The sequence below is a fragment of the Neofelis nebulosa genome, chromosome X (assembly GCF_028018385.1).
Source record: "Neofelis nebulosa isolate mNeoNeb1 chromosome X, mNeoNeb1.pri, whole genome shotgun sequence".
In the NCBI taxonomy this organism is placed as follows: Eukaryota; Metazoa; Chordata; class Mammalia; order Carnivora; family Felidae; genus Neofelis; species Neofelis nebulosa.
In genome coordinates, this window is record NC_080800.1 from 48,595,127 (window position 1) to 48,619,889 (window position 24,763).

General features: G+C 36.3%; 1 protein-coding gene across 5 annotated transcripts in view; it reads right to left on the reverse strand.

Annotated features, from left to right (window-relative positions):
* Positions 1-24,763, reverse strand: part of WNK3 (WNK lysine deficient protein kinase 3) — a 165,182-nt gene that overhangs the window by 134,002 nt on the left and 6,417 nt on the right. For all 5 annotated transcript variants that reach the window (XM_058712224.1, XM_058712225.1, XM_058712223.1 and 2 more), the window contains exon 2: positions 6,169-6,824. In XM_058712224.1, the coding sequence (XP_058568207.1) occupies positions 6,169-6,705 (537 nt within the window). In that variant the 5' untranslated portion in view covers positions 6,706-6,824. The remainder of the gene's footprint in view (positions 1-6,168; positions 6,825-24,763) is intronic.

The window sequence follows — 24,763 nt, forward strand, 5'->3', positions numbered from 1 at the left end:
CTAGCAATTGCACTACTAGGTATTTACACAAAAAATACAAAAATACTAATTCAAAGGGACACATGCACCCCGATGTTTATAGTAGCATTATCTATAGTAGTCAAATTATGGAAACAGCCCAAGTGTCCATCAACTGATGAATGGATAAAGAAGATGTGGTATATATATGTATATATACACACACACACATATATGAGATATATATATATATATATATACACACACACACACATATGAGATATATATATATATACACACACACACACAATGAAATATCATTCAGCTATAAAAAAGAATGAAATTTTACCATTTGCAAAGACAAGGATGGATCTAAAGAGTATTATGCTAAGTGAAATAAGTCAGTCAGAGAAAGACAAACACCATATGATTTCACTCATATGTGGAAGTTAAAAACAAATGAACAAATGGGAAAAGAGAGAGGCAAACCAAGAAACAGATTCCTAACCATAGAGAACAAACAGAGCGGAGAGAGAAGGAGACAAGAGGCTCTCAAGTGGGCTCTATACTGACAGCAGAGGGCCTGATTCAGGGCTCGAACTCAGAACTGTGAGATCATGATCTGAACCAAAGTTGGACGCTTAACCAACTGAGACACCCAGGCGCCCCCCACAAGTTCTTTATAGATTCTGCATACAAGTCCTTTATCACATATGTGATTTGAAAATACTCTCTGCCACTCTCTGGATTACCTTCTCATTCTCTTAATAGTGTCTTTCATAAAAGCAAAATATTTTAATTTTGTTGAAGTCCAATTAATTGATTTTTCTACTTTCATGGATCATGTGTTCATTGTTACATCCAAGAACTCTTTTCCTATATTTGAAATGTTTCACGCTAAAATGTTGGGATAATTTTGTTGACAAAGTTGTACGTCATGTTCTCTTCTACTTCTTTGACTCTTTTCCAGAGCATGGCTATATTTCATTTGTCACTTCTTCTCTCATGCATTTTTGCACTTTTTATTTTTCTTCATCAGGTTCATTAATCATTTTTTCAGAAAGTCAAAATGAGTAAAATTTATTTATCCTATTTTTATGTTTGCAAGTTTTTATTAATTTCAGTTATCTTTATTAATTCCCTCTTATTTTGCTTTTCCTTTGCTATTATTTCCCTAATGTCTCAAGAGTACTACATCCCTTCTAGTTATTATTCATTAATAATGAAGACATTTTAGGTGATAAATTTTCTTCTGGGAATAGCTTTGCAATGATTCACAAGTTTCACTGTAACGTCCTCTATTTTATAGCTGTCTAGGTAGTTTATAATTTCAGTTTTGATTTTCTCCTCAATCCAAAATTTGTCTAGAAATGTGATTTCTAATTTCCAATTAAGGATCTTTTAGTTATTTGTTTCATTATTTCTAATTTTACTGAGTAATGCAGAATATAAAACATATTTTCTTTAACTTAATATTTTCTATGGGCCACATATTTGACCAACTTTTTTAGAGGCTTCAGACTGTATTAATGTATATTCTCTCTTTGAAGGATATAAAGTACTATATATCCATCAAATGAAGTCTGTGGATTATACTATCTAGTTCCTCTATATTTATTCACTTTTTGTCTACTCGATCTGTCCTATTTTGAAATAATAGGACCTGGAATTTCCTACTATAACCATATGCTTACCCATTTTCCTTGAATCTATTACAGGTTCTTAGTTTAAATTACTAGCCAAATTATTTTTGGTGCCTACAGGTCTTTGATATATCTTCTTAAACTGTGAAGTAAATAATTTCATAAAATCCTGTTCAATGTTTTAACTTTACTTTCTTCCTTCTGTGATACATTAATATTGCCACTCCTCTTTTCTCTTTCTTGTGCATATGTTTATCTTAACCTTTCTTTATCACTGTTTCAAGTATATTTTTAGCAAACAACATATGTGGGTTTTGTCTTTTAACCCCATCTGGGAGGCTGAGTCCACAGACTTCATTTGATGGATATATAGTAGTTTTTGATTTTGATAGGGACTGCATTGTATTTGCCAATCTCCTTTGGCATTGACACTTAATGATATTAAGCCTTCTAGCCATTAAATTCCATTTATTTATGTCTTCTTTAAATTTAGCAATGTTTTGGGGCACCTGGGTGGCTCAGTCAGTTAAGTGTCCAGCTTCAGCTCAGGTCATGATCTCGCGGTTCGTGAGTTCCAGCCCTGGGTCAGGCTCTGTGCTGCCAGCTCAGAGCCTGGAGCCTGCTTCAAATCCTGTGTCTATCTCTCTCTCTTCCCCTCCCTCACTCATGCTCTCTTTCTGTCTCTCAAAAATAAATAAAAACATTAAAAAAAATAAAAAATAAACTTAGCAATGTTTTGTAGTTTTCAGTGTTACAAGTCTTTCACCCCTTTAATTAAATTTCTTCCTACATATTTTGTTCTTTTTGATGCTATTGTAAATGGAATTGTTTTCTTAATTTCCTTTTTGGGTTATTAATTTCAGTACAGAAACACAACTGATTTTTGAGCGTTGGTTTTGTATCCTGCAACTTTGCTGAATTAGTTTATTAGTGTTTGATTTTCAGTGTTATGAAAAAGAAGCTAACAAGTTGTAAAAATGAAAAAATGTGATCTAAGTCAACAGGAATAAAGGAAACAAAAAGTAAAATATATACAGAACCTAAAATAAAATGGAAGTAGTAAAATTAAGTATATCATGTGCTAAATCAAATATGTTCATAATGCATGATATACAATGCAGTCCCTATCAAAATCCCAATGACATTATCTGCATAAATTTTAAAAAATCCTAAAATTCATGTGGAATCTCAAAGACCTCAAATTCCCAAAATAATCTTGAAAAAGAACAAAGTTGGAGTTCCTGATTTAAAAACTTACTATAAAACTACAGTAATCAAAACAGTGTGATACTGGCATAAAGGCAGACAAAAAGATCAATGGAAAAGACTACAGAGCCAGGAATAATCCCTTGCATATATGGTCAAATAAATGATTTTCAACAATGATGCCAAGATCAATCAATGGGAAAAGGACAGTCTCTTCAACAAATGGTTGGGCAAACTGGCTATCCACATGCAAAAAACGTAAAGTTGGACTCTTAGCTTATACCATATACAAAAATTAACTCAAAATGTATCAAAGACCTAAACATAAGAGCTAAAAATTAAAAAAAAAAAACTTCTAGAAGAAAATATAGAGGAAAGCTTCATGATATTGGGTGCAACAATGAATTTTTGGATATGACACCAAAAGGATAGAAATAAGAAAAATTAGATAAATTGGACTTAGTCAAAATTTAAAACTTTTGTACATCAAAGTACTATTAAAAGAATGAAAAGACAATCCACAGTATGGGAGAAAACATTTGCAATTCATATATCTGATGAGGGATTAATACTCAGATCATAAAGAACTCGGACAACTCAACAACCGTAAACACAACAACCAAAAAAACAACCCAATTTAAAAGTTGGTAAAGGACTTGAATAGTTATTTCTCCAAAGAATGAAATATAAATTGATAGTAAGCACATGAAAAGAGGCTCAACGTCCCTAGTCACTAGGGAAATGGAAATCAACACCAGAATGAGATAGCACTTCACATGTATTAGGATGGCTATGTTTCATTTATTTATTTTGAGAGAGAGAGAGAGAGAGAAGGGGCAGAGAAAAGGAGAGAATCCCTAGCAGGCTCTGAGCTGCCAGCACTGAGACCAACATGATGCTATTTTTTTTTTCAAATGTATTTTATATATTTACATCTGCTCCACAGGAGAGATTCCCAAATCTGGCTATGTATCCAATCAACTGGGGAACTTTCAAAAAATAAGTCTCACGGGCCCATCTCTTAGAGATTCTGATTTGGAAGGTCTGCAGCAAATATCAGGAATCAGTATGTATGATAGAGTACAAAGCTCAAGTTGGCGTATTAAAGGAATTCCTCCTCTGATTCAGCTAGCTCTTGGACTGGTCCCTTATTTCAGTGCTTTTCAAACACTACTATACATACCAATCACCTTACAGATGCCACTAAGAAGCAGATTCTGATTCAGTAGGTCTGAGACCTAGGAACCTGCAGTTCGAACAAACTCCCAGATGATGTCCACGCTGCTGCTCCAGGAACCATGTTTTGAGTAGTAAGACCTTATGGACTCTCTTAGTCTTTCCACAGGTGAATGATAGAAGGCACTCCCCTAAGCAGTCCCTGTCACTAGAGTATTTTAAGTTTTACCTAAACATCCTTTAACAATAGCTAGAGTATACTATTTGCAAAATACTTAACATATCTTTACTATGTATTCTACTAACAAGTGAATGGAAATTATTTCCTCCATTCACAGAGTATCACTCAAATCATATCATATCATTATATGATCAACAAGTATGTTGATCACAACGGTGGTTATAATAGTGAAAAACTGGAGAAAATTCTAGAGGTCCAACAACAGATGACTGATCAAATAACTTATAAAGGGTGACTATTAAAAATAATGATGTATGGGGCACCTGGGTGGCTCAGTCAGTTGAGTGTCCGACTCTTGATTTAGGCTCAGGTCATGATCTCATGGTTCGTGGGTTCAAGCCCCGCATCAGGCTCCACGCTGACAGCACTGGAACATGCTTGGGATTCTCTCTTTGTCCCTCTCTCTCTGCCCCTCCCCCCTATGCATGCGCATTCTTTCTCTGACAAATAAAACTTTTAAAAAAATAATGATGTAAATTCACAATTGCTGGTAATGAAAAGATGTTCATCATAAGTAAAAAGAAAAGGTTTTGTAAAACCTTAAAGATCCTACTGTTTGGGGAAAAAATAGCCATATACTATACATTTTTGCAAAAAAAAAAAAAAGAGTCCAGAAATATGTATACTAAAATGTGTAAAGCATCCTCAAAATACTGGAATTTCAGGTGATTTTGATATTTATTTTCTCATATTACTTAATATTTCCACTGTGTCACAGACACAGAATTATAAAATTCTGAAAGGGGTACAAGGGGGTGAGAAGAAAGCCAAGCAAACCCACGCATGCACCCACCTTTGAAGAACTACTAGAATGGCTTGACTGCTAGGTAACTTACACCCTAGAGTCAAGGGACTTCCTACATTCAAAACACTTTGTAAGCTTGTTAAAATTGAAGTCTTGCATCCCACCCCAGACTTACTGAATCTGAATCTCTGACACCATGCTCTGGAATCTGCATATGAAGCAAACACTAATTCTGACAGACAGTAAAGTTAGGAAATGGTAACCTACAGCAAATTCAGAATGGGTGAGATCACAACACATATATACACATCCACATGCACAGAAACCACTGGAATTTAAAAAACAAAAACCTGTACTTAGCAACTTGCTTTATTCAATCTTAATTTTAAGCATCTCATGTGAACACTGACATTTCCCATGGGCTGACTGAGGTCACAAAGGTTTTCCTTATATTTGAACTACATCTCTCTGAAACTATTCTTATTATAACCCCTTCTAGCACTTCATTAGTTAAAAGTACCTCACAAACATTTATTATGGAACCAAATATCTAGGTAATTTGACTATTCTGTTGTTCTCATTTCTCCTTTCTAAACACATTCCAGTTGACTAACCTCAGTAGGTTCTGGTTATTATTCCTTCCAGAGATCCTCTTTGAGGTAAATTTAAAGGTATTGAGCAAGTTTATATTAATAGAAGTCCTCAAAGAATCAAGCATAACATTGTCTCTTCTGAAAAACACCATATGAACCCCTAAAAACTTGTTGAAATAAAAAGAGAAAAGGTAGGAATTGCACTAAATATATCCCTGACATATCCCACTCCTAAATATTTAGTATAACAATCAACTAACTTATAAGGCATACATTTATTAAAAGTTTTCAAAATGAGACCTCAAGAGTTTGGGGGAAATTTCCCAAGGTTAATAAATTAAGAACATTTTCCCAAAGAAGGCATTGATAGGCTTTCCCCCCGCCTTTAAAACAGAAGGGAAAACAAGAGAAGGGAAAAGAACAAGAGGAAAAAAGCCTTCCAGGAGCTCCTAAGAGGATCTAGGGAAAGAGCATCATTTCAGGGAGGTGGGGAACAAGCCTTTCAATTTTTTTTTAAATCCATGATACATATTAATCCTGGATCATTCAGAAGGCCAGGCCTGCTAAAACTGGAATTTATTAAAACCAAAAAGATTATATACCCACCTGCAGCTCACACCAAGCAACCTCAACCCATGTTTCAGTGTCCAATCCTTTATATACTGTTTTAAATGCTCCTCTTCCCAGCTCAATGTCAAATTTCAGGAACCTGCCACTAGGAGAAGTAGCTACAGCCTTCATTTCTGCTTCTTCTTCCATCTCCTTTTCATTTTTCTCCTTCAAACAATCTTTTAAGGACTCTGAAGTTGCCTTTGAACACTGTTCATATTTAACTTCTTGTCCACCTCCCAGCACATTTGTAGGAAGCTTTTCTACTCTTGGAATATTTGTTGCAGTCTTCATTCTCTCATCTTTGGAGGAAGATTCAACAACTTTATCATCTTCCATCATCTCAACACTCTTTCGGAAGAATCTCTTCCTTTCTGTAGTTTCCCCAGTAGCAGAGAAAGTACTGTTTTTTTCTTTTAGTCTAGCTTCCACTGTCAAAGTTGCTGCAACCTGAGGAGCTCTGTCTTCCAATGAAACTCCATCAGGTTTCTCAGAATCTTCTGTGCTAGCTGGCTCTCCTGAATCAGTAGCCATTGTAATTGAGGTTAGCACTAAAATTTTTCCTGTTCCACTCTTTAGTCCAGTTACATCTCAGGTATCAGGATTATCAGAAAGGACTTCCGCTTATGTGGTCATTATGTTTCCATAGCAACCTGAAGGGGGGGAAAGGATATTTTAAAGTCACCCCACAAAGGAAATCATTAAGGAGAAAACAGGTCACCTGATTGTTTAATCCCTTTTTTCTTAATAAGAAGTTTGTTCTTTTTCTGTCCAATCTTAGCAACCAGCACACTCCAGGGACTGTGTCTTATCTTGTTTACCACTGTAGTCCTCAATGCCTAGCAGACTAATTGGCATATAGCTCAATAAGTCTTCATACTGCATGAATGTTGGTTAGGAACTTAGTTCTCAGCACCATCTATCAATCAATCATATTTAAAACAAGTATCCAAACCTTTAGCTACAAGGTAACACACAATAAGTAAAATAAGCACATAATTTCTCAGTAAGTGGTTTTTATCTAAAATTCTGAAATTAATCCAATAGTAGTATTTTTTATTGTGGTAAAATATACTTAATATCAAATTTACCATTTAGCCATTTTTAAGTGTACAATTCAGTGGCATTAAGTACATTCACAACACTGTACAACCATTACCACTATCTATTTCTAGAACTTTTTCATCATTGCAAACTGAAATTCTATATCCATTTAAACTGCTCATCCTCCCAGCCTCTGGTAATCTCTATTCTCCTTTATGTCCCTATGAACTTGCTTATTCTAGGTATTTCATATAAGTGGAATTATACAATATTGGTCCTTTTGTGTCTGGCTTATTTTACTTTGTATAATGTTTAAGGTTCATTCATGTTGTAGCATGTATCAGAATTCCATTCCTTTTTTTTTAGTGTTTATTTGTTCTTAGAGAGAGAGAGCGAGACGGAGTGCAAGCAGGGAAGGAGCAGAGGAAGAGGGAGAGACAGAATCGGAAGCAGGCTCCAGGCTCCAAGCTGTCAGCACAGAGCCCGATGCGGGGCTCAAACTCACTAACTGTGAGATCATGACCCAAGCCAAAGTTGGCCGCTTAACCGACTGAGCCACCCAGGCACCCAATAATTTCATCCCTTTTTAAGACTCAACAATATTCCGTTGATTTTATATACCACATTTTGCTTCTCCATTTATCTGGCCAATGGATTGGGTTGTTCTACCTTTTGACTGTTGTCAATCATGCTGATAAGAACATCTAACAGTAATCCTGAAAAATGTAAATACTTGTTTATGAGCTTACATTCAGATATGAACAGAAAGAAACTGCTGTCAAATATTAACATGCTATACCAAAAAAATGGCATGAAAGACTTAAAAATATGCATCCTCTGAACCACTTATGGGAACTTGCCTTAGCAAATAGTCAAGAATCTGGGCAAAGGTTTAACATTATAACACTTAAAATTTGGAAAAACTCTCCTAAACACAAGCCTAACAGAGGTTTAGATAAATATCAAAATGAGATATGACACAGCATTAAAAACACTGTAGCTTTTAGTGAGGTGAAAAACCATTCCCGGGCGCCTGGGTGGCTCAGTCAGTTAAGCGTGAACTCTTACATTTTGGCTCAGGTCATAATGTCACAGTCGTGAGACTAAGAGCTGCGTCGGTCTCCATGCTGGGCATACAGCCTGCTTAAGATTCCCCCTCTCGTTCTTCCTCTGCCTCTCTCCTGCTCGCACGTGTGCATGCTCTCTCTCAAAAAAAATAAAATAAAAAAGACATTCTCTATATGTTATATGGTTAAATGAAAAAATATATACAACAAGGTTCCATACACACATACATAACTCTGGTGGAATTATGAATTTTCTTTCTGCTTTCTTGTATTTTCTAAAACTTTCCATAAGGAACATGTGGAAATATGTGGAACACATAAGGAAAAAAAGTTTTTCAAATGAATGGTCAAACCGCCAATAAGAAAATACTTTCTGGGGCACCTGGGTGGCTCAGTCGGTTAAGTGTCTGACTTCGGGTCATGATCTCACAGTTCTTCAGTTCGGTCCCCGCGTGTGGCTATGTGCTGAGTGTGGAGCCTGCTTGGGATTCTGTGTCTCCCTCTCTCTCTCTGCCCATGCCCCGCTTGTGCTCTATCTCTCTCTGACTCTCAAAAATGAATAAACATTAAAAAAATAAAAAATAATAATAAAAGAAAATTCTTCTCTTCTCACCACAAACATGTATCACGAAGTTAAGCCTATATACCTATTACATTACGTGCCTTAGAAGGCACAATTTGTCAGGTCAAACCAAAAATACACAGAAATATCAAATGTGAAAAACTGAAGAAAAACAAACCTGAACTAAAACAAAATGAGGAGAAAAACCCTAAATTGTTCTACACATTTAACACAATTCCTATCAAAATCCCAGATGGTTTCTTTGCAGAAATTAACCAGCTTATCCTAAAATTCACATAGAACTTCAAGGGACCCATAATAGCCAAAACCAAAATAATCTTGAAAAAAGGACAAAGTTGGAGGACACACCCTTACCAATTTTAAAACCTACTACAAAGCTATAGTATTAAGACAGTGTGGTACTGGCATAAGGATAGATGTATAGATAAATGGAATAAAAATAAACAGTCCAGAAAAAAATATATTCGTAGTCAACTGATTTTCAACAAGGGTGCCAAGAAAATTCAAAAGAGAAAGAACAGTCTTTTCAACAAATGATGCTGGGACTACTAGATATCTACATGCAAAAACCGGAAGTCAGACAATCTAAGTAAGGTTTCCTGGAAAAGATACCCAAACTGAGTCTTAAAGAGAGAAAATTAGCTGATCCAAGCAGAGGTAAGATCACAAGCAAAGTCAAGAAACAGTATGGAGTAAGTGCATATGAGTGGTACCATGAATAGTTTACTCACATATTAGAAGTGGGCAGATGAGGACAGAAAGGCAGACAGTCACCAAGGATTTTTATGCCATACAATGTAAAACACGGAGACCAGTTAGAGAGCTACTGCAATAATCCAGGAAAGAGATGCTGAGGTTTGAATGAAAATAGTGACAAGAGGAACAGATTCAAGATACATTAAGGAAATACTAAATACAAGATTTACCATCTAAATGAATATGATTGTGAGGCAAAAGAAGAGTCTATAAAAACTCCCAGAAATTTGCCTGTCAGGTGACAGTACTAGGACATAACTGTTAATACCAGAGCTAAGGATGATCTGTGAGGTTACACTTCCAAATCAATATACTTTGAAAATCATCTAATAAGACTAGCATTACCTGCAAGTGAGAAAAAGTAACTAACAATGACTCACTTAGGTAGAGATTTTTTTTCTTTAACTTATTCTGACATAATTTTAGACTTGGAAAAAAACCTGCAATCATATACAAAGAATCCAGTATACCCTTCACTCACATTCCCCAAATGTTAACATTTTAGGTGGGATATTCTTAAGTAAGAATAATATTATTCACTTCACTTAACTTAAAGGTCACTTATCCAGAAACCTCAAGAACAGAGATCCATAAGTAAGATAAAAGGACTTCCAAACAGACAAAAATAGGCAAAATTAGATAATTTAAGTTAGAAAAAGCCTTCCAAAAATTTTAACTCCATAACCTGTTTTTAAAAATTACGGGCACCTGGGTGGCTCAGTCAGTTAAGTGTCTGACTCTTCATTTTGGCTTCAGTCATGATCTTACGGTTGTGACATCAAGCCCCACATTAGACTCCATGCTAAATGTACAGCCTGCTTAAGATTCTCTCTCTCTCTCTCTCTCTCTCTCTCTCTCTCTCTCTCTCCCCCCTCCCTCCCTCCCTCCCTGCCTCCACCCCTCCCCTGCTCATGTGGTCTCTCTCTTGAAAACAAATAAATATTACTTGGAACCCTAATATAAAAATAGAGGGACAAGTAGTGCTGCTCTGGCATAATAATTCTAACATGTTTGGTCACCTGGTTTCCCAAACTATAAGGATAGGAAGCAACAAATAAGAGGAATGGGGAAATGAGTGTTCCCCCAGTCTTCTAAATTCTAAAAACCAACCCTAAGACAAAATTGTTCCTAGAGATAAACAGGGACATTTGTAAATATAAAAAGATTAATTCATCAGGATACTATAACAATTATGAACATATACACATCTAACAGCAGAGCTCCAAAATAAAATACACTCACAAAAACTAGAAGGAAAGAATTCAATAATAGTGGATTTTAATACCCCATTCTCAGTGATGGAGAAAACAAGCAGATGGAAAACCAAAAAGTAGCTGGAAAACTTGGCCAATACTACCAACCAACTTGACCTAACTGCCATCTACAGAACACTCCCAGTAAGAGCAAAATATACATTCTTTTAAAGTACACATGGAGGGGCGCCTGGGTGGCGCAGTCGGTTAAGCGTCCGACTTCAGCCAGGTCATGATCTCGCGGTCCGTGAGTTCGAGCCCCGCGTCAGGCTCTGGGCCGATGGCTCGGAGCCTGGAGCCTGTTTCCGATTCTGTGACTCCCTCTCTCTCTGCCCCTCCCCCGTTCATGCTCTGTCTCTCTCTGTCCCAAAAATAAATTTTAAAAAAACGTTGAAAAAAAATTTTTTTTTAAAAATAAATAAAAAAAAATAAAGTACACATGGAAAAGTCTCCAGAGCAAATAATATACTATACAATAAATCTCAGTAAATTTAAAGGAACTGAAATCAAACAAAGTATGCTCTCCTACCACAAAAGAATTAAATTAGAAATGAACAGAGGGGCACCTGAACGGCTCAGTCGATTAAGCATCCAACCCTTTATTTCGGCTTGGGTCATGGTCTCACAGTTCATGACTTTGAAACCCACTTCGGGCTCTGTGCTGACAGTGAAGAGCCTGCTTGGGATTCTCTCTCCTTCTCTCTCTCTCTCTCTCTGTCTCTCCCCAGCTTGTGCTTGCTCTCTTTCTCTCTCAAAATAAATAAATAAACAAAAAAAAAATAAAAGGAATGAACAACAGAATAAGGATAGCTCTATATAATTGATCCTTGAAACACATGAGTTTGAACTGTGCAGGTCCACTTATACATGAATATTTTACAGTACAGTAGTGTGAATTTGCTTTCTCTTCTTTATGATTTTCTTAACATTTTTTCTGTAGCTTATTTTATTGTAAGAATACAGTATATGATACATATAACATACACAATATGTGTTAAGCAACTGTTTGTTATTGGTAAAGCTTTGGTATACTATTACTAGTAAGTTTCTAGAGAGTCAAAGATATGCAGATTTTCAACTGCACAGGGGTTGGTGAGCCTAACCCCCACATTGTTCAAGGGTCAACTGTAGGTCAATGTAATAGATTTGAGAGTCTAGAAGTAAACCTTAACATTTATGGTCAACTGATTTTCAAAAAAGTGACCAAGGCCATTGAATGGGAACAAAGGTTACTTTCAACAAACCTTTCAACAAAAGGGGCAGGGGCAACTGGATATATCTACACACAAAAGAGTAAAGTTGGGCCCCTACCTCATACCATACAAAAAAATGAACTCAAAGTGGATCACAGACCTAAATGTAAGAGCTAAAACAATAAGTTCTTAGGAAAAAAAAAGACTGGAGTGATTTTTAGTGATTCTGGGTTAAGCAATGATTTCCCAAATACAACAACAAAAATACAAGTGATAAAAGAGAAAACTGAGAAGATGGATCTCATCAAAATTTAAAACTTTTAGAGGAGGGCACCTTTTGGGATGAGCACTGGGTGTTGTATGGAAACCAATTTGACAGTAAATTTCATATACTAAAAAATAAATAAATAATTAATTTAAAAAAATTTAAAACTTTTATGCTTCAAAAGATGCCACCAAGAAGGTGAAAAACAAAGAGACTAACAGAAAATATGTACAAATCTTATAAGGGACTGATAGAATATATAATAAATTCTTACAACTCAATAATGAAAAGATAAATAATCCAATGGGCTCGAGATCTGAATAGACATTTCTCTAAATAAGATATACAAATAGCCAATAAACACATGAAAAGATGTTCCACATCATGATTCATTAGAGAAATGCAACTCAAAACCACAATGAAATACTACTTTATACCTGTGAAGATGGCTACAATAAAAAAGAAGACAGGGCGCCTGGGTGGCTCAGTCAGTTAAGTGTCCAACTCTTGATTTCGACTCAGGTCATGATCTCACTATCATGAGATCAAGCCCCGAGTTAGGCTGCGTGCTGGGCGTGGAGCCTGCTTATGATTCTCTCTCTCTCTCTCTCTCTCTCTCTCTCTCTCCCTCTCCCTCTCTGCCCCTCCCCTGCTTACACGTGTGCTCTCTAAACAAACAAAAAAAAAGAGTAACAAGTGTTAGTAAGGATGTAGAGAAAATAGACTCATATATTGCTGGTGGGAATGTAAAATGATGCAGCTGCTTCAGAACACAGTCTAGCAGTTCCTCAAATTAAGTATAGAATAACTAGATGATACCATCTTCTCAAGAGAAATGAAAACATATGTCCACACAAAACTTCTACACAAGTGTCCATAGCAGCACTATTCACATTAGCCAAAGGTGGAAACAATACAAATGTCTGTCAACTGATGGATAAACAAAATGTGTTATATCCATGCAATGGAATATTATTTGGCAATGCAAAGTAATGAGCTATGGATACAATGCTACAATAAGGATAAACCTTGAAAACATTATGCTAAATGAAAGAAGCCAGAGGAAAAGACCACATACTGTATGCTTTCATTTATACGAAGAGTCTAGAATACGCAAATCTATAGAGACAGGAAATAGATTAGTTGTCACTTGGGGTTGAGGTATATAGGACTGCAAACTGGCACAAGGGATCTTTAGGGCGTGATGTTAATGTTTTAAAATTAGATTGTAATCAAGGTTACATAATTCTATAAATTTACTAAAAATCATTTACATATATATTGGTGAATTTTATGGTATGTTAATTATATCTCCATAAAATATGATGTCTCCTTTAAGAATCTTAAAATATTTTGACTAAAATCAAAGCCACTGTAAGATCAAATATGCCTTTGTAAAATTATACTTTCTACCTTCCCCTCATCCCCCTCCATTCTGTCTATTCTCCTTATTTTCATCCTGGTCTCCAGGGCTGAGAATCACTGTTCTGAAGTGAAAAGACCTGACATCGATAAATAGTAAACAACAAATAGGAAACACAAACACGGGGTGCCTGGGTGGCTCAGTCAGTTGAGTGTCTGACTCTTGGTTTCGGCTCAGGTCATGATCTCACAGTTCATAGGATCAAGCCCCAAGTCAGGCTCCAAGCTGTCAGCTTGAGATTCTCTCTTCCTCTCTTTCTACCCCTTCCCTCTCTCAAAATAAATAAACATAAAAAAATTATTTATATAGGGGTGCCTGGGTGGCTCAGTCGGTTGGGCGGCTGACTACAGCTCAGGTCACGATCTCATGGTCTGAGTTTGAGACTTGCACTGGGCTCTGTGCTGACAACTCAGAGCCTGGAGCCTGCTTCCGATTCTGTGTCTCCCTCTCTCTCTGCCCCTTCCCTGCTTTCTCTCTGTCTCTCTCTCTCTCAAAAATAAACATTAAAAAAATTTTTTTAATTATTTATATAAACACAGTAAATAAGGAAAATAAATCTTTAAAACTAGGCCAAGAACTTCACTAAGCATAGAATATCTAAGGCCTTTTCATTATGGATCCACTACCTTCTTGACCATAAAACAGTTTCAGAACACAGGCTTTGGAGAGGAAGAAACCTGGAATCAAATCTTGGTTTTGCCTCTCATTCCTCAAAGGAGATATGGGGCCAATTACTTCAACTCATTCATTCTTGATTTCATTTGTGAAATCTCATAGGACTGATATGAAAATAAAATGAAAATATACACATAAACTACTTAGCACAGTGCCTGGCACAATATAATAATCAATAAATAGAAGCTTTTATTTTCTATATCTTAAAAACCTCTAGGGGCAGCATTATAATAAACCACTATTCAACAATACTCTAAAAAACATTAAATGATTTTCAATAGACTCACTTAGTAAAACTGATAATAATACATTCTTTTAAAGCTTTCCAGTAATAAGACTTGTTAGGATTGATTCAGTGACCAGGATAATATCTCTTCTACATTCAGCAATGCAGAAACACACCTCAGTGAAATACTCCACAAAAATCAGACCTCAAACCAAAAGTCTCTTGCTGAATTTAACAGCTATATATCATAACCTTTACGTGACCATTTTTTCCTTCATAAAATAGTAATAAACTAGGAATATGTATAAAGATAACTGCAAAAGCACCTCTATAGAGATTGAAATTATAGGGAAAATCTCACAAAGTTTACCTTACATCTACTCCTTTAACCTGCTTGATATATAATCCTGGAGCATTTGAGTTAAAAGTTTGGAATAATTTTCTACCACAGCTTACTGTAGTTCTATCCATGAGAAATTCAGCATAAAATCAGTACTTTGTCAATCAATGGCTCAAGAATTTCAACTTTTGGAACCAGCAATTGAAAGAATACATATAAAGTCAACCTACTGAATGAGAGAAAATATTTGCAAATGCCATATCTGATAAGGGTTGGTATCCAAAATATATAAATAACTCTTACAATTCATCACACAAAAAACAATCCAATTAAAAATTGGCAGAGGACCTGAATAGACATTTTTCCAAAGAAGACAAAGAGATGGCCAGCAGACACATGAAAAGATGCTCAACATGGGGTGCCTGGCTGGCTCAGTCAGTAGAGCATGCAACTCTTGATCTCAGGGTCATGAATTTGAGCCCCACACTGGGTGTAGAGTTTATTTTTTTAAAAAAAGAAACTCTTCCCCTCCCCCATGGACTTCTGTTAAGTTTCTCAGGATCCACATAAGAGTCAAAACAGAGGGGAAGAAAAAAAAAGAGGTTAGAGAGGGAGGGAGCCAAATCATAAGAGACTCTTAAAAACTGAGAACAAACTGAGGGTTGATGGGGGGTGGGAGAAAGGGGAGGGTGGGTGATGGGTATTGAGGAGGGCACTTTTTGGGATGAGCACTAGGTGTTGTATGGAAACCAATTTGACAATAAATTTCATATTTAAAAAATAAATAAATAAATCCATTTAAAAAAAAGGAACTCAATATTACTAATGATCAGGGAAATGCAAATGAAAACCATAGTATCACCTCACACCTGTCAGAATGGCTAGTGTCAAAAAGAGAAGAAATGACAAGTGTCAATAAAGATGTGGAGCAAAGGCAACACTAGCACAGTGATGGTGGGAATGTAAATTGGTGCAGCCAGTCTGGAAAACAGTATGGAGGTTCCTCACAAAACTAAAAGTAGAAGTATCACATGATCCAGTGTTTCCACTACTGGGTATTTACCTAAAGAAAATAAAAACACTAAATCACAAAGATACATGCTAACCTAGGTTTACTGCATTATTTATAAAAGCCCAGATGTGGAAGCAACTTAAATGTCCATCAATAGAAAAACGGATAAAGAAGATGTGGTATGTATATACACACAATGAAATATTACTCAGCCATAAGAAAGAATGAGATCATGCCATTCATGACAACATGAATGGACCAAGAGGGTATTCTGCTAGGTGAAATAAGTCAGACAGAGAAAGACAAATAGCATATGATTTCACTCATGTATGGAATCTAAAAAACAAAACTAATGAGTAAATAAACAGCAAAGGTAAACAGACTCATAAATACAGAGAACAAACTTGTGGTGGCCACGGGGGGGGGGGCGGGGGGGGGTGAGGGGACAGGCAAAATAGGGAAAGCAATTAAGAGCTACAAACTTCCAGTTATAAAATAAGGAAGCCAAATAGATGAAAAGTACAGCATAGGGAATATAGTATTTTATATATATATAATATATATATATATAAATTATATATATTATATATATTATATTGTAATAACTTTGTATGGTGACATACGGTAACTGTACTTACTGCGGTGAGCACTGAATAATGCATAGAATTGTCAAATTACTATGTAGTACACCTAAAACTAATACAATGTTGTATGCCATGTATACTTCAATAAAAATCTTTAAATAAATAGTCAAAATTATAAATTTCCCATTAACAGTCCTCTCTCTCTCATATATGTACATTCATGTCAATAAACATTTACCAAGTGCCAAGCACTGTCAAGGTCTGGGGATAAAAGAAAAAAAAGTCAGGGGCACCTGGGTGGCTCAGTTGGTTGGGCGTCCGACTTTGGCTCAGGTCATGATCTCGTGGTCCGTGGGTTCGAGCCCCGCGTGGGGCTCTGTGCTAACAGCTCAGAGCCTGGGGCCTGTTTCAGATTCTATGTCTCCCTCTTTCTCTGACCCTCCCCTGTTCATGCTCTCTCTCTCTCTGTCTCAAAATTAAATAAATGTTAAAAAAAAAACTTTAAAAAAAAAGAAAAAAAAGTCAGTCCTTGTCCTCAAGGGACATACAGTTTACTCAAGTTTAAGATATACTACTGTGGACTTCTAGTTCACCAAGGTGAACTGAACACTTCTATCTCTTGTACTTTCCAAGACCCTGGGAAAGTGATAGTATAAAAGTACAAAAGTATAAGTCATAAGTCAAGAACACAAATGGAAAATGGCATAGCAAATACAAGATTTCAACAATTTCTGACAGAGAACAGATAGGAAAGAACTGGCTGGTGAGTAACACAAATCAAAGGATGCTAGAACCTAAAATACATAACAGAAAGGGTTCCAACCCAGGAGGGAGAAGGCTTGCAAGACCAAACCCCAGAGATAGGCGATCCCATAAAGCACCATAGTTAAAAAAGAAAGAGGGGCGCCTGGGTGGCGCAGTCGGTTAAGCGTCCGACTTCAGCCAGGTCACGATCTCGCGGTCCGTGAGTTCGAGCCCCGCGTCAGGCTCTGGGCTGATGGCTCGGAGCCTGGAGCCTGTTTCCGATTCTGTGTCTCCCTCTCTCTCTGCCCCTCCCCCGTTCATGCTCTGTCTCTCTCTGTCCCAAAAATAAATAAAAAACGTTGAAAAAAAAAATTTAAAAAAAAAAAAAAAAGAAAGAAAGAAAGAAAGAAAAAGGCTGAAAACAGGGATTAGCTGAAGGTCTGAATTATGACACAATTGATGAGCTCTCCTCCCCATTCCACCAAAGACAAAAATCCTTGCATGCAGAATATCAAATTCAACAAACCAGGATGAACAAGAGAACCCCAGAGCAAAGCCCTTTGCCCTCCTGCATCTGGACTCTCCAAGTATAATAGCCAGCTGTCCACCTACTCACCCCAAAATAAAGCCTACCAGTTGACAACCCTGACTCAGTACAACAGAACTCCCAGTCGGCCCTTCTACTAGCTCATTCTTAAATAGGAACAGAATCAGGAGACAGCCATTTGGAGAAAACCTGTAACACAGAAAAGAAAGATCAAGAAAAACAAAAATGTTCTTTGAGGAGTTGAAATAATTCAAGAAACCATTTTTAATTTTAAAAAATATAGTCCTAAGATTCAAAAAATCAAACATGTATATAATTAACAGATTCCCTCCCAACCCCTTTAGCTCCCACCATTGCCCTAACAGGTAACCCATTCATTAGATTCTTATGTAGCACTCCAGAGTTTCTTTAGGCAAATAAGCAAATATAAATAAGGAGCACCTGGGTGGCTCAGTTGGTTGAGCAACCAACTCCTGATTTTGGCTCAGGTCATGATCTCGTGGTCATGGGATCAAGACCCAAGTCAGGCTCTGTGCTGTCAGCGCAGAGCCTGCCTGGGATTCTCTCTCCCTCTCTCTCTGCCTGTTCCCTGCTCATGCTCATTCTCTCTCTCTCTCTCACTCTCACAATAAATAAATGAACATTTAAAAAAAGTAGCACTGGGGCGCCTGGGTGGCTCAGTCGGTCAAGCGGCCGACTTCGGCTCAGGTCATGATCTCGCGGTCCGTGGGTTTGAGCCCCGCGTCAGGCTCTGTGCTGACGGTCAGAGCCTGGAGCCTGTTTCAGATTCTGTGTCTCCCTCTCTCTGACCCTCCCCCGTTCATGCTCTGTCTCTCTCTGTCTCAAAAATAAATAAACGTTAAAAAAAAATTTAAAAAAAATAAAAAAATAAAAAAATAAAAAAAAAATTAAAAAAGTAGCATAGTATATACCGAACTTTTGTTTAGAGTCACAATAACTTGATATTTTTTCCCTGTCACCACATAGAGGTTCCTCATTCTTATTTTTTAAAACCTATGTGGTATATAGTATTCAATTATTTGCTGTTATGTGTTATGACAGATAACGTTGCATATTTTGCATCTATCTATCTATATATATATATGTATGTGGGGGGGTGTATATTTATGTATTCCCTGAAATGAGATTGTTGGATCAAAAGAAATTTACATACTTAACTTTTATTGAAGTATGCTAATATATCCAGAATAATAAATGTGTATCTTTACATAATGCTGCCAAACTGCCTTCCATGGGCATTGTACCAATTTAAACTCCCACCTGCAATGTGTGAAAGTGTCCTTTACCCCATAGCCTTGACAACAAAAAGGTGTTATCAAATGTTTTGATTTTTTAACACTCCTATAGATTTAAAAAAGGAATCTGTGTGGTTTTAATTAGCATTTATCTTATAAGTGAGGTTAAGCATCTTTCACATAAACAATAATTAAAGTCATGAATAAGCCAAGAATTCTTATTATCACTGTTACCTTTAAGGAAATAAAATAAGACATATGAATATTGGAAAGCAGGAGACAAAACCAAAACTTGCAGGCTATATGATTATCCACAAAATCCAAGCAAATCAATTAAAAAACTATAATAAGAACTAACAAGAGAACTCAACAGAAAGACCAAAGATGAAATCAACAAGCAGAAATCAATAGCTTTGCTATATATCAGCAATAATCAGATAGAAAATGTAATTTAAAAAACAACTATTCTGGAGGTGGGCAGCACTAGGAAGGGGAGGGAAGGGCTGGGTGCCTTGAAGAAGGGCAGCTCACTGAGATTTTACACACACACACACATACACACACACACACACACACACACACACACAATCCTGTATGTAACAGCAACATAGCTGTAACATATTCATCTAGGAATAAGCTCAAGAAGAAATTTGCAATACTATATAAATAAAACTAATACAATACAGCTATGGTCAGCTAAATAATGTAGTTTCAGCAGTGATAGCATAAAAAATGTTGACAAAACAACTGGCTATCTATATGGGGGGGGAGGGAGAGATGTTACAGCCCTACTTAAAAACCAGTCACAAAAATAAATTCCAGGTAGGTTAAAGAGCTAAATGTAAAAGGAAAACTATGTAACTATTAAAAGAAAAATATGGTTGAATATATTTCTAACTTGAAAAAAGGCTTTCATTAAAAAAAAAAAACTAGATGCAAAGACCATTAATAAAAAAGCTAACACATTTGGCCATCTGACCATGAACAAGGTTAAAAGATAAGCAACAGACTGGGAGCAAACATTTGCAACACGTATAGCAAAGCATTACTATCCAGAATATATAAAGAACTAAAAAAAATCAGTAAGAAATACAATTGGCCAATATATGGATGGTAGAATGGTTCAAACTCTTTAGTAAGCAGGGACATGCAAATTCAAATAATTTAATATCATTTTTTTGTCCATCAGATGAGCCCCCCAAAAATCTGTTAATATTACATTTGAGAAGTGTATGAGAAATTCAGCACTTCATAAACTCTTGGCAGATAAACTGGAATAGCTTTTTCATTTGACTAATTCCAAGTATCTATTTATAAATCTTTAAGTAGGCTCCATGCCCAGCATGGAACTCGAACTCATGACCCTGAGATCAAGAGTCGCAACCTCTACCAGAGCGAGCCAGGCACCCCAACAAATTCGACGTATCTTAATGCATACTTGTCATTAGCAATTCCACTTTTTAGTATCTACCTGCGAAATATTCTTGTATGCATACAAATATGTATGCACTAGGACTTTTACTGAAGCATTGTTTGGAATAGCAAAAAATACTGAGAAGAACTTAAATATACACCTATAAGAGAATGGTGAAATAGCAGTGGTACATGTGTAATAATACACATCTGTTTAAATGAGAGATGGATACATACTGATATATAAAAATCTCCTACATATACATACTATTAGGTGAAAAAAACAAGTTATAGTACAACATATACATCTTTATATCATTTATGTGAAAAAAATCCACAAAACCTTTTGTTTCTAAATGTACTCATGTATGTTTAAATGCCTGTAAAAAAGACTGGAAAGATATGCTCTTAACTTACCCTACAGGTTAAAGAAGGAAGTAGTATTAAACACTATGTATTCATTAAAAAGAATGAAGTGATGTGTAAATACTGACATGAAAAGAGCCCTAAGTCATATTCTTTGGGAAAAGAGCAAATCATAAAATATATTTTTTATTTGCATATGCACATATGAAAAAGGACTGTACAAGTTCACAGTCAACTCCTTTTTTCCAAAGATTTTTTTAAATTATTTTTAAGTAATCTCTACGCCCAATGTGGGGCTTGAACTTACAACCCCAAGATCAAGAGTCGCAAGCTCCACCAACTGAGCCAGCCAGGTGCCCCCCCAGTCAACTTTTAACAATGGATACCCACTGGGGGGCAAGAAATTGCAAAAAAGTGGACCTTAAGGTTTTAGTGGACCTCTATGTTATTTTAATCCTTTAAGGCAGAATTGTCTATTGTCTATCAGAATTGTCTATACAAAAGAACCAGTTAAGGATATTATCACTTCTCAAAATAACTGAAGGAAGGAGAAAACAAATAAGGTATGTACTACATAAATCCAAATAAATTCATCAATCAATACTTATTGAATGCTTTGTGCCAAGCACTGTAAGCCCCTTCATGCATTTTCTTTTTTTTTTTTTTAACGTTTATTTATTTTTGAGACAGAGAGAGACAGAGCATGAACGGGGGAGGAGCAGAGAGAGAGGGAGACACAGAATCAGAAGCAGGCTCCAGGCTCTGAGCCATCAGCCCAGAGCCCGACGCGGGGCTCAAACTCACGCACCGTGAGATCGTGACCTGAGCTGAAGTCGGACGCTTAACCGACTGAGCCACCCAGGCGCCCCTTTTTTTTATTTTTTTTTTTATTTTTTTTTTAACGTTTATTTATTTTTGAGACAGAGAGAGACAGAGCACCCTTCATGCATTTTCTCATGTAATCATCACCAGAATCTTGAGGCAGATAATATCTTTATTCCCATTTTACAAATGAAGAAACTAGGCTTTAAAAATTAACTTGACTAAAATCACACAGCTAGCAAAAATCAGGGCTAGAATTCAATCCAGGCATTGAATTCCTAAGTCCATTCTTTACTCATAACATGACGCCACATATGACTTAGAGCCACATGTGTAACACTATATCCCTGAATTAAACAGATACATACAATGCATAACCACATTATAGTCCTCAGGAGTTTATAACACTAAAACTATCTTCTTACTCACTTCCATCATCCAGTTTTGCTTTAGCAAGATCATTTCCTCAATTAAAGATGCCCATTTTGTGTGAAAAACTTTCTGGGTCCAAATTAGAAAAGGAGTTGAAATCATCTCCATCTTCTTTCATTATCAAAAATAAACAATTTATCTTTATTGGGGAGCCTGACTTTATATTTATCAATCACCTATCCTAATTAAAACTTTATTCTGTCTAACCCTTTATAACAATGGTGGCAAAACTACATACAGGGGCACCTGGGTGGCTCAGTCAGTTAAGCATCCCATTTCGGCTCAGGTCATGATCTCATGGTTTGTGGTTCGAGCCCCGCGTTGGGCTCTGTGCTGACAGCTTACAGCCTGGAACCTGCTTCGGATTCTGTGTCTCCCTTTCTCTCTGCCCACCCCCCACCGCCAGCTCACACTCTATCTTTCGCTCTCAAAAATAAATAAACATTAAAAAAATAAAAATAAAATAAAAAACTACATGCAGCCCTCAAGCCAAACCCATCTCACTTCACTGCCATATTTTGTGCAGCAGGTGAGCTAAGAAATATTTTTATATTTTTAAGTGGTTGGGAAAAAAAATCAAAAGAAGAATAGTATTTCATGACACAAAAATTATTTAAAATTCATATTTCAGTGTTCATAAATAGTTTTATTGGAACATAGTCACACTCATTCATTTACATATTGCCTATGGCTGCTACAACAGCAGAGTTGAGATGTTGCAACAGACTTCATGGCCCGCAAAGCTTAAAATATTTAGTCTAGTCCTTTACAGAAAAAGTTATCAAACCTTGCTTTATAGTTTTCATAAGAAAGTTATCTACTTTACTGAATTACTCCTAAAAACAACTCTGAGAGCTATTTGGTATTACCCTGAATTCTGAAAATTAGGAAGGCTCAGAAAAGTTTTAGCATCTTGCCCAAGTCAGAAAGCTAGTAGGTGAAGGGGAGAATCCTGGAAACCCAGTTTTCTAACTCCAAATCCAATATACTGTTTACCACAATACCACTTTCTAAGAACCCAACCCCTCCTGATTAATCAATGAGTTTAGATCTTTGGCACTAAAATTTACCAGATGGTTAGAGACATAAAAGCTTTAAATTGGTAGGAAATCATTTCTCAATTGAGAAACTCTGACTCCAAAAATATTTTAATAGACTACAATGCATTTCATATGTATATGTATGTCATATAATTTACAAAGCATATTTTCTCATTTAATGAGCCAAAAAACCTCTGCAAAATAGGTAGGGCTTTTGTTTTGTTTAGTAACACATGAAGTAATCGATGCTTAGACTTATACAATATCATACTGAGGGCAAGACCAGAACCCAGGTTGACTCCTACTCCAGTGACATTTTCACTTGGGAACAGTTTCTTCTCGTAAGGAATGTATTTGGGTTTTTTTCCCCCTTAGAAACAAAAGCAGTAGCTCAGACATTTAAAATATTAAGAAACCTATAGTGTTTAAAAGGGATAAACAATTCAACAAAATAACAATTAACAAAAGAGATACTCAGAATTGCTGGTCTCTTAACATTCAGATCTCTGTTCAAAGTCACCTCCTCAAAGAAGACTTCCAAACTAACCACCTGAGCTAATGAGGCTCCTCTCTAACATCCCAGCACCCTTTAAAATTTTTTTTCTTGAGGTACTTGGCTGTCTCAGTCAGTGGAACATGCAACTCTTGATCTCAGGGTTGGGGATTTGAGCCCCACATTGGGTGTAGAGATTATTTAAAAATAAAACCTTTTTTAAAAAGTTCTTCTCAGCATTTATTTTCTGATAGATCTGTTGACCATCTGTTGTCTTCCACTGTAATGTAACTTCAAAGAGGACAGGGTCATTTCCTGATTTACTTCCTTTTCATCTATTCCCCCAACACATCAACCCTGCACACTGGAGGAACACAATAAATATTTGTTGAATGAATGGTAGAACTTTACAAACATGCTGGGTAAGTCATACTACAAAATTCATTTGGGCTAACAGCTTCAGAGTGAGTTAAAAGTGCATCTGAAAGGTTCCTTAGCAAATGAACTGTGTATCTTCAAGGGTTTTGCCTCTTGCTAGAAACCTTCAAATGATAGCTCTGAATGGAAATGCGACAGTCACCCATCAGGATAAAAATTATTCTCCGGGCAGCATTGGAAGTAAAAGAACTGAACTAGTCTTGGAGTTGATCAAACCAATTCCCCATTCTTGTATTAAAACACATCCCCTAGTGTTTAAAACAATTCAAAATAACATCCCCATTTTAATTATACTTGACTTGAGGCTGAGATTTACCAACCAAACGTGCTATGCTAAATTTTAATTCTCATTTTTACAAGCAACTAAACTAAAATAATCTTGCATTATTCCTAAATGAAAAGGACAAGTACAGGTGATGATAGCCTAAGCTACAAATAAAAAGTCTCCAAAAAGTACTGATTGATATGTGGTTTGGTCAAGAAGCTGGCTCACAATCAGAATCTATGTAACACATAGATATGACTCCTTTTAGGATAAATCCCATGCCAATTTCTGGTTAATTATAAACCAAATCTGCTTTTTTCCTACTTTTAAGATTTCACCCTATACAAATAATCTG